At 55.1% G+C, this 9,974-nt stretch overlaps 1 protein-coding gene across 3 annotated transcripts in view; it reads left to right on the top strand.

The window, feature by feature from the left end:
• The first annotated feature begins 1,619 nt into the window (after positions 1–1,619).
• PAMR1 (peptidase domain containing associated with muscle regeneration 1) overlaps positions 1,620–9,974 on the top strand; it is a 111,637-nt gene continuing 103,282 nt past the window's right edge. For 2 of the 3 annotated variants that reach the window (XM_068166815.1, XM_068166814.1), the window contains exon 1: positions 1,620–1,840. In XM_068166815.1, coding sequence (XP_068022916.1) covers positions 1,768–1,840 — 73 coding nt within the window. In that variant the 5' untranslated portion in view covers positions 1,620–1,767. The remainder of the gene's footprint in view (positions 1,841–9,974) is intronic. The other variant, XM_068166816.1, reaches the window with a different exon arrangement.

Below are 9,974 nucleotides of genomic sequence, written 5' to 3'. Positions count from 1 at the left end.
TTCTCCTTCTTCTCCTTCTCCTTCCTCTTCTTCTGCTGCTGTGTCATACCATTCTTCTTCTGCATCATTCCCTTACATGTTGTGCCCTTCTTCTGTGTCGGGCTTTCTTCTTCTTCATTGAATCATAGAATGGTCCAGGCCAGAAGGGACCTCCAAAGTTCATCTAGTCTGACTTCCCCACAGTCAGCAGGGACGTCCCCAACTAGATCAGGTTCCCCAGGGCTTCATTGAGCCTTGCCTTGAATACCTCTAGGGAAGGAGCTTCAATCACCTCCCTGGGCAACCTGTGCCAGTGTTCCACCCCCCTCATAGTGAAGAATTTCTTCCTGATATCCAATCTAAATCTGCCCTTTTCTACTTTGAAGCCACTGTCCCTCACTCTTGTCTGGCAGGCTGGACCACACAGTGTTTTCATGTCTTGGATCTGATGGTAGATGATTAGCAGTGCAAGTGAGTGGCATTCGTTACACGTGAATGATTCACCCAGTAATCGATTAGTAATGATCACAGGGCTTGTTTCACTCTAAGCCAAAAGGCCTTGCTCAGTACTTTGGAATGGCTGTTCAAACAGCATCACACTCTCCATTTTTGCAGCATCCTGGTTCAAAGTCCAGGTCCAGGGAAAGTCAAGTTTCAGACCTTGGCATGAGGAGGAAGTTCTGCACAATGAGAGTGGTTGCCCGGGACTCTGGTTGAGGCCCTGTCCCTGGGGACATTCAAGGTCAAACTTGAGATGGCCCTGAACAGCCTGCTCTAGTTGGAGGTGTCCCTGCTGCCCGCAGGAGGGTTGGACCTCCAAGACCAACCTTCTAACACCACCTCCATGACCACTACAACAGTGCCACATCTACTCATTTTCAAGCCCTTAAATGTCCTCCAAGCAGTGCGTGGGACAGAATTCGGCCCAAAGATAGAATCCAAATGAAACAGTCTCCTTTGGACTCAACATTTCTTCAGCATCAACATCTTCTGACAAAACATTTGCCATTTGGCCAAGGCTGCATTTCCTGCTTTCTGTTGAAAGGTCCTGACTAGCTCAAGCCCATGTATGCCAAGTGATTCCTTTTGTGTCTTGTGGTTTTCCTCTGCTCTGGAGTGAACTTCGAGCAAGCCTCATTCATTCATTCAGTCAGTCAGTCATCCGTCCATCCATCTGCCCCACCATAATAATGACCATGAGGATAACAATGCTTGGCTGTTTTAAGCACATCACAAAGTGGAACGTTGTCACTTGGCCAGGCTCGCCCAGTCACGGGAGCATGGGCCAGGAATCCCCCTCTGCACCCACCCCAGTGCCGGCCCTGGCCCTTAGGGGCTGTGCCAACGCCTGCGAGCCCAAGGGGAGCCATGTGCAAAGTGCCTCCTCCTGGAGACGTCTCTAACTTCAGCCCACCCACGGCAGCTGGGATGGCTCGGTTAAAGACTTGTCTGCATTTCTTTATTCTTCTCCCTTTACACTATCTTTCCGTCTGAGATGAAAATCGCTGCCTCAGAGCTGAGCGCTGAGCCAATCAACCCACCACGAAAGGGACCGGCTGCCAGAGTCCAGAAAGGGTTAAGGCAGCAGTTGGAGAGGTTTGGGGTGACGTCGTGCTTCTGGACGCCTGAGAAGTCTCTTGAAGGTAGTTCCCCTCTGGTGAGGATGGGAGCGAGCCGAGGTCTGAAACCCGAGATCCCTCGCAGCCTGGAGCTGGTGAGGTCCCAGTAAAAGCTGCTTGCCTGCTTTCCCTTCCCGAGCAGTCAGAGCGCTGCGCTGGCCCGGGCAGCATGGAGCGAGCCCCCTGGACACATGTGGGACTCATTCTCCTCCAGCTCCTGCTCGTCTGCTGCTTGCCAAGAGGTACCGTAAGCGAGCGTGCGCGTCCCGGCACGGCCGGACCAGCCCCGGCCGCTCGGCGCCGGCGGAGGGCTTTGAGCTCAAGCGCTGCCCTGGGAAGTGGAGTGGTCCGCAGGGATGGCAAGAAGGGGCTTTGCTCTGCTTATTTATTTATTTATTTCCTTGCTGGCACGGCGTCTGCCGGGGGGGGGGAGGGGGAAGGGGAAAGGGGGGCGGCGGGGTGGGGGGGAAGGTTTGCCCAGGGATGTGATTTCCAGGCAAACTTAACAGCTTTTAAAGAGAAACAACTGGCGGGATTCCTTTGCCAATGGCCATCAAGAGCAGGGCATTGTGATCGCTGCCCTCGCCACGGCTTTCTTTTTTCCAGCACTGAGTGCTAAAGAAATGATGATGGTGATGATAGAACGAGCCGGGTAAGTCAGTCTCTGAATTGGACAGCGTAATTTGTTTAGTTTGGCAGGACGGGGACTTCCCAGCCACAACACCGAGAGCGAAGGCAAGGGAGAGGGGGAAAAAAAAAGCGAAGGAACAAAAGAAAACAAAAGCCACACATTGTTTCCAATCTGGGCTTTAGTCCTGCCAAAAGGCTTCTTTGGAAGGGGAAGCCTCTTTAAGGCAGAATGATCTCCTTTATGCTGCAGGCTCGCTCCAGTTCCTGCTGAACCAGCAGCTGTGGCTTCCTCTTGATAAGCTTAAGCAAAGGGCTTGAGCGCTGAGCGCGGCTTTGCCGTGGGTCTGGCCACAAACTTGGGCTCTTCACACCTGTAGCTGGCCAGCGCTGCTGGCACCATCACAGGCTGCTTTCTCCAGTGATGTGGCCCCGAGGGTGGCAGGGGAGGTGCCCTCAGGTCACACCCCCTTCGAGAGGAGGGCAGTGCCTCTTGCCAGGGGAGCTGACAGGTACAGGGGCACTGATCACAGCACACCAAGAAATCATCCGTGCTGAGCACGGCCCTTCAGAGCCTGCCTCACCAGAAGCCCAGAGAGGTTGTGGAGTCTCCTTCTCTAAAGCCTTCTCAGCCCTGTCTGGATGTGTTCCTGTGTGATCTGTGCTGGATTCTCTGCTCCTGCTCTGGCAGGGGAGTTGGAATGGATAATTTTCGAAGGTGCCTTCCAACATCCTATGATCCTACGAAGCCATGGCAAAGGGGCTTCCCTGCTGGCATCTTGGGGCCCAGGGTGCAGGTGATGGGGGTGACCAAGGATGCCTGCCCACCAGGCTGGCCACCCAAGTTCCCCCTGGGACACAGGCACAGGTAGCTTCTCCACACGTCTGTCCCACACACGCAGACTTGTCCCTGTGGTGGCCGCTCCCACCTTGCAGGCTGGCCAGGTGTGGTGGCTGTGTGGCACATGCTGGGGCACAGAGCAGGCAGGGCTGCTGAGGGCAGCTGGCAGCCGCCATGGGAGTGGCAGGAGGTAAAACAATGACAGGCAATTGGACGTGAGGGCTGTGGTCTTGGAAGGGAGAATGCCTGCTCCCCCTGACACCAGCTGCTGATGTGCCTGGAGCAGTGTCAGAAGGGCCAGGGGGACATCTGCAGGAGAGCCATCCCCTTCAAGCTCCTCTTCCTCACTCTGCACGCCCTGCCTTGCTGCTGGTGGAGCAGCTGGCACAGGCACCTGCCCCAGCAGAGAGCTGGCAGCATGAGAAAGGGGCTAGGAGCTCCACTCCGGCAGTGGCAGAAGGGGAGCTCAGGGGAGCAGCTCAAAAGTGTGGTGGCCTTAGCATGTCAGGGCAGGTTGGGAAATAGCAATTTTGCCTCCTCCCCACAGATGTATCCAATTTTTTTCCACATTTATCACACCCAGTTGCACAGGGCCTGCCCCGAGAGTTGGGGGCAGGAGTTGGGGAGGTTTGGGAATTGATGTTTGGAATAAACTTGGAGCTCAAGTGACTCATATTTCCTTAAAAATATATGTGTGCTTGTGTGTGTTTCTGCCTATCTAAACCCTTCCCAACCTCCCTTCTCCTCCCTTCCCCCCCCCCCCCCCCCCCCCCCCAGCCTCTGTCTGGAGAAGTGGAGGCCAGATGCACTCAGACGCATCCAGATGCATTCAATCTTAGCAAATGGGTTACTTCAGTTCACGTGTTTGGGTTCCTAGCATGGACAAAGGGAAGCAGACTTGCTTTTTATTGCACAGAAAAGCTGGGGTTACTCATGTTTGACCCCAAGGACACCTCGAGGGACTGCTAGGAGTTCCTGCAAACCTACTGGTGCCCAGGATTTGGCTCTTCGTTGGCACAAGCTCCCTTAGGGGGGCGGATGTCACCCTCTTCCCTGCGGGACAAGGGATGTGGTGCAGGGGCAAATGGAGAGGGAGAGCAGAGAGGCCAGCTGCCTGCAGGGACAGCCCTGGGGGCATCTGCCATCCTTGCTTAGGGCTGGACTACAGAGCTGGGAGATGTAAGGAGTAAAAGGGGAGGTGGAGGCTCAGGGGTTTGGCTGCTCCCTGTGTGGGCTCCCTCTCTCTGGGTGACATTCGTGGCAAGGAAACTGCCATCCTCTCCCAGGTCTCAGGCCGTGGCAGGCAGCAAGCTCTCCAGGCACGTCCTGCACCACTCCTCCATGTTTGGAACCACAAGCACATGCTTGTGTGATGCACTACTGCAGCTGCTGCTTCTCCACACCTGCCCAAATATTCTCCCCTGTTGCCCTGTCCTGTTTTGCACCCCCCCAGACCCCATTAGCAAAGCCTGGGCTCTCTAACCTCATCAGTGCTGTCACTCTCCTTCTGATCAGGCCAGAATGAGGTCCCCTATCCCAGAAAGGAATCAAGGCCTGAAGGGAGATATGGTGACATCTGAGCTGTAGCATTACCCTCGTGATTTTAGCCTGTCACAGCCTTTCTCAGCTGAAGACACAAGGCCACAGTGCTGACAATAGGATCACAAATGCCAGCTCATCATTACAGAGCAGAAACTGAAGGAGGTGGAGGTTGAGCCTTCTTCAGGTTGCTGTAGATGCCAAAACCACCCTGGCTAGTGGTGGCCCTGTGATCAAGACCCAGCTATGACAAAAGGATACAGTCAAGGGAAGCTGGGAGGTGTTTTGAGGGCTAGGGGAAGATGCACACAGAGGAGACCGGAATGGGAAACATGGTAGAGACATGAACACTTGAGGCAGCTCTCTGGGCCTGTCTCTGAAGGGAATGGGGGAGACAGAAGGGAAAGGAGGGATATAGAAGGAAATTATTGCTCATAAAAGTAGAATAAAAAGGGGAAAGGAGCAGAGATTCAGCTCAGGAGGTGTGCAGGGTGTTAAACTAACCACACCAGGAGGTGTGGAGCATGTTAAGTTTACCACCATGAGACAAAGCCTGCTGAAGTGTAGAAGGAAAGAGAAGATGAAGGCTCCAATAGGTCAAGCATCCTGCCCAGGGCTACCTGTCAGTCCTCTCTGTAGCAGTGGGTAGAAGAGGGGCAGCAGGGCATGTTGGCTTACTGCATCACAGGGTGTTAGGGGTTGGAAGGGACCCCCAGACATCATCCAGTCCAACCCCTTGCCAGAGCAGGAGCATGGAATCCAGCACAGGTCACACAGGAACACAGCCAGACAGGGCTGGGAAGGCTCCAGAGAAGGAGACTCCACAACCTCTCTGGGCAGCCTGCTCCAGGCCTCTGGGACCCTCACAGGGAAGAAGTTCCTCCTCATGCTGAGCTGGAACCTCCTGGGCTGGAGTTTATATCCACTGCCCCTTGTCCTATCCCAGGGTGCAGCTGAGCAGAGCCTGTCCCTGTCCCCTGCCTCCTGACCCCCAGCCCTCAGCTATTGATAGACATTGATTAAATCCCCTCTCAGTGTTCTCTTCACCAGGTCTCTCAACCTCTCCTGCCCCAGGCAGTGCTGCAGTCCCTTCAGCAGCCTTGCAGCCTTCCCTTGGACTCTCTCCAGCAGATCCCTGTCCCTCTTGAACTGGGGAGCCCAGAGCTGGATGCAATATTCCAGGTGTGGACTCACCAGGGCAGAGCAGAGGGGGAGGAGAACCTCCCTGGCACTGCTGGCCACACTCTTCTGAATGCAGCCCAGGACCCCCTTGGCCTTCCTGGCCTCCAGGGCACATTGCTGTCCCATGCAGAACTTGCTGCCCCCCAGCACTCCCAGGTCCTTCTCCAGGGGCTGCTCTCCAGCAGATCCCCTCCCAGCCTGTCCTGCTGCAGTTTATTCTTCCTCCCCAGGTGCAGGACTCTGCTCTCATCCTTGTTGACCCTCATTAGGTTCCTCTCTGCCCAGCTCTCAGCCTGTGGTATCCTCAGCAAAGTTGCTGAGCAGACTCTGTCTCTCTGTCCCCTCATCAATGTCATTGATGAAGATGGTGAACGGCAAGAGGACCATGGAGGGAGCAACACAACTTGTTTGGCATCACAAGGGGGGTGCCACTGGCTGAGTGGGGGGGGGGATTCCTGGGGCTTTAACACAGGGAAAGACTGAACTGACCATCCTGGACACCAAGCCCCTAGAGTTAGTTCTGTCAATTCTGCTTTTCCATTAGCTCACCATTACAGCTCGTAGGTGGGCAAAGTCTAGACCTCACACAGAGCAAGCAGTTTTTGTTTGGCTTTTCTTTCAGTTACACCAAGATACTGGACTCTTTCACCACAGGCAAGGCATAGTATCATAGTATCAGTCAGGGTTGGAAGGGACCACAAGGATCATCCAGTTCCAACCCCCCTGCCATGGGCAGGGACACCCCACACTAGATCAGCCTGGCCACAGCCTCATCCAGCCTGGCCTTAAACACCTCCAGGGACAGGGCCCCAACCACCTCCCTGCACAACCCAGTCCAGGGCTTCACCACTCTCATGGGGAAGAACTTCCTCCTCCCCTCCAGCCTCAATCTCCCCACCTCCAGCTCCATTCCATTCCCCCTAGTCCTATCACTGCCTGAGATCCTCAGCAGTCCCTCCCCAGCCTTCCTGGAGCCCCCTTCAGATCCTGGAAGGCCACAATGAGGTCACCTGGGAGCCTTCTCTTCTCCAGACTGAACAGCCCCAACTCCTTCAGTCTGTCCTCACAGGAGAGGTGCTCCAGCCCTCTGCTCATCCTCCTGGCCCTGCTCTGGACACCTTCCAGCACCTCCAGATCCCTCTTGTCATAGGGGCTCCAGAACTGGAGGCAGGACTCCAGGTGGGGTCTCCCCAGAGCTGAGCAGAGGGGGAGAATCACCTCCCTTGCCCTGCTGGCCACACTTCTCCTGCTGCAGCCCAGGATCTGGTTGGCTTTCTGGGCTGCAAGTGCACACTGAGAGCTCCTGGTGAGCTTCTCCTCCCCCAGCACCCCCAAGGCTCTCTCCTCAGGGCTGCTTTCCAGCCAGTCCCTGCCCAGCCTGGATTTGTGCCTGGGATTGCCTCCACCCAGCTGCAGGACCCTGCCCTTGCTCTTGTTGAACCTCCTGAGGTTGGCTTGTGCCCACCTCTCCAGCCTGTCCAGGTCCCTCTGGATGGATCCCTTCCCTCCATCTGTCTGCTGCACCACACAGCTTGGTGTCATCAGCAAACCTGCTGAGGGTGCACTCAGTGCCACTGTCCATGGCCCCCACAAAGATGTTGAACAAGCCTGGTCCCAGGACTGATCCCTGAGGGACTCTGCTTGTCCCTGGCCTCCCCTGGGACATGGACCCATGGACAGCCACCCTTTGGCCACCAAGCCAGTTCTGTACCCATCTGGTGGTCACCCATCACACCCATGTGTCACCAGCCTGCAGACCAGGATGTGGGGCGGGACAGCGTCGAAGGCTTTGCTCAGGCAAAGCAAGGCAGTGTGGAGAGAGATCCAAGCTTTGGCAGCCACATGGGAAGGTTCAGCTGAGGACTCAACAGAGACCCACCCCCCAAAAATTCATTTTACTGCACTAACACTTCTCCTTCGAGCAGAAGTGTGGGGAGTTGTTGTTGTTTGTCACAGCACAGTTAGGAAGAGAAGTTTAAATACATACAAAAGGTCCAGCTGTAGGAGCACAGTGAAGCAAACCACCCATGGAACAACAGCTGGAGCATTTCTTTCTGGGAAGGGAATGGAATGGAATGGAATGGAATGGAATAGAATAGAATAGAATAGAATAGAATAGAATAGAATAGAATAGAATAGAATAGAATAGAATGGAATGGAATAGAATGGAATGGAATGGAATGGAATGGAATGGAATGGAATGGAATGGAATAGAATTAACCAGGCTGGAAAAGCACTCAGAGATCATCCAGTCCAACCTATCACCCAGCACCATCTGATCAACTCAATCATGGAACCAAGTGCCTCATCCAGGCTCTTCCTAAACACCTCCAAGGATGGTGACTCCACCACCTCCCTGGGCAGCACATCCCAAGGGCCAATCTCTCTTGCTGGGAAGAATTTCTTCCTCACCTCCAGCCTAAACCTGCCCTGGCACAGCTTGAGACTGTGTCCTCTTGTTCTGGTGCTGGCTGCCTGGCAGAAGAGACCAAGCCCCACCTGGCTACAGCCTCCCTTCAGGGAGTTGTAGAGTGCAATGAGGTCTCCCCTGAGCCTCCTCTTCTGCAGGCTAAGCAACCCCAGCTCCCTCAGCCTCTCCTCACAGGGCTGTGCTCAAGGCCTCTCCCCAGCTTTGTTGCCCTTCTCTGGACACCTTCAAGTCTCTCAATGTCCTTTTTAAATTGAGGGGCCCAGAACTGGACACAGGACTCAAGGTGTGGCCTCACCAGTGCTGAGCACAGGGCACAATGACTTCCCTGCTCCTGCTGGCCACACTGTTCCTGATGCAGGCCAGGATGCCATTGGCCTTCTTGGCCCTCTGGGCACACTGCTGGCTCATGTTCAGCTGCTGTCAACCAGCACCCTCAGGTCCCTCTCTGCCTGGCAGCTCTCAGCCACTCTGACCCCAGCCTGTAGCACTGCCTGGGGTTGCTGTGGCCAATGTGCAGCACCTGGCACTTGGATGTGTTCAATCTCCTGCCCTTGGCCTCTGCCCATCTGTCCAGCCTGGCAAGGTCCCTCTGCAGAGCCTCTCCACCCTCCAGCAGATCAACTCCTGCCCCCAGCTTGCTGTCACCTGCACATTTAGTGATGATGGACTCAATCTCCCCCTCCAGATCATCAATAAAGAGATTGAACAGGCTGGGGGCCAGCACTGACCACTGGGGGACATAGCTGCTACACACTGTACAACAAGGATCACCAGAATGGACATCTCTCTGAAAACAATGGGCAGATCTCTTCCTGAATCAAAGGAGAATGTGCCTTTACCTCCCTTTCTGTGTGAAACATGATCTGAATTGTTACAATGGGAAAGTTTGAGACACTGTTGGTCTCAGTCAGAATCAAAGAATCATTCAGGCTGGGCAAGACCCTTCAGCTCCTCAGGGCCAACCACTAACCCTACTCTGCCAAGGTCACCACTAAACCACATTGCTAAGCACCACATCCAAAGGACCTCTAAACACCACCAGGGATGGGGACTCCACCACCTCCTGGGCAGCCAGTTCTGATGCTTGACCACTCCTGCAGTGGAAAAGGTTCCCTAAGGTCCAGCCTAAACCTCCCCTGCTGCAGCTTGAGGCTGTTCCCTCTTGTTCCATCACCAATGACCTGGGAGAAGAGACCAGCACCAACCATCAGGAGAAGTGTGGCTAGCAGGTTGAGGGAGGTGATTCTCCCACTCTACTCAGCTCTGGGGAGACCCCACCTGGAGTTCTGTGTCCAGTTCTGGAGCCCCTATGACAAGAGGGATGTGGAGGGGCTGGAAGGTGTCCAGAGCAGGGCCAGGAGGATGAGCAGAGGGCTGGAGCACCTCTCCTGTGAGGACAGACTGAAGGAGTTGGGGCTGTTCAGTCTGGAGAAGAGAAGGCTCCCAGGTGACCTCCTTGTGGCCTTCCAGGATCTGAAGGGGGCTCCAGGAAGGCTGGGGAGGGACTGCTCAGGATCTCAGGCAGTGATAGGACCAGGGGGAATGGAATGAAGCTGGAGGTGGGGAGATTGAGGCTGGAGGGGAGGAGGAAGTTCTTCCCCATGAGAGTGGTGAAGCCCTGGACTGGGTTGTGCAGGGAGGTGGTTGGGGCCCTGTCCCTGGAGGTGTTTAAGCCCAGGCTGGCTGAGGCTCTGGCCAGCCTGATCTAGTGTGGGGTGTCCCTGCCCATGGCAGGGGGGTTGGAACAAGATGATCC

Source organism: Melanerpes formicivorus, unplaced genomic scaffold, assembly GCF_026170545.1.
Source record: "Melanerpes formicivorus ecotype bairdi unplaced genomic scaffold, bMelFor1.0.p_v2 SCAF_108, whole genome shotgun sequence".
Taxonomy (NCBI): Eukaryota; Metazoa; Chordata; class Aves; order Piciformes; family Picidae; genus Melanerpes; species Melanerpes formicivorus.
Note: the sequence above shows the minus strand (reverse complement) of the source record. Positions and strands in the feature narration are given on the sequence as shown.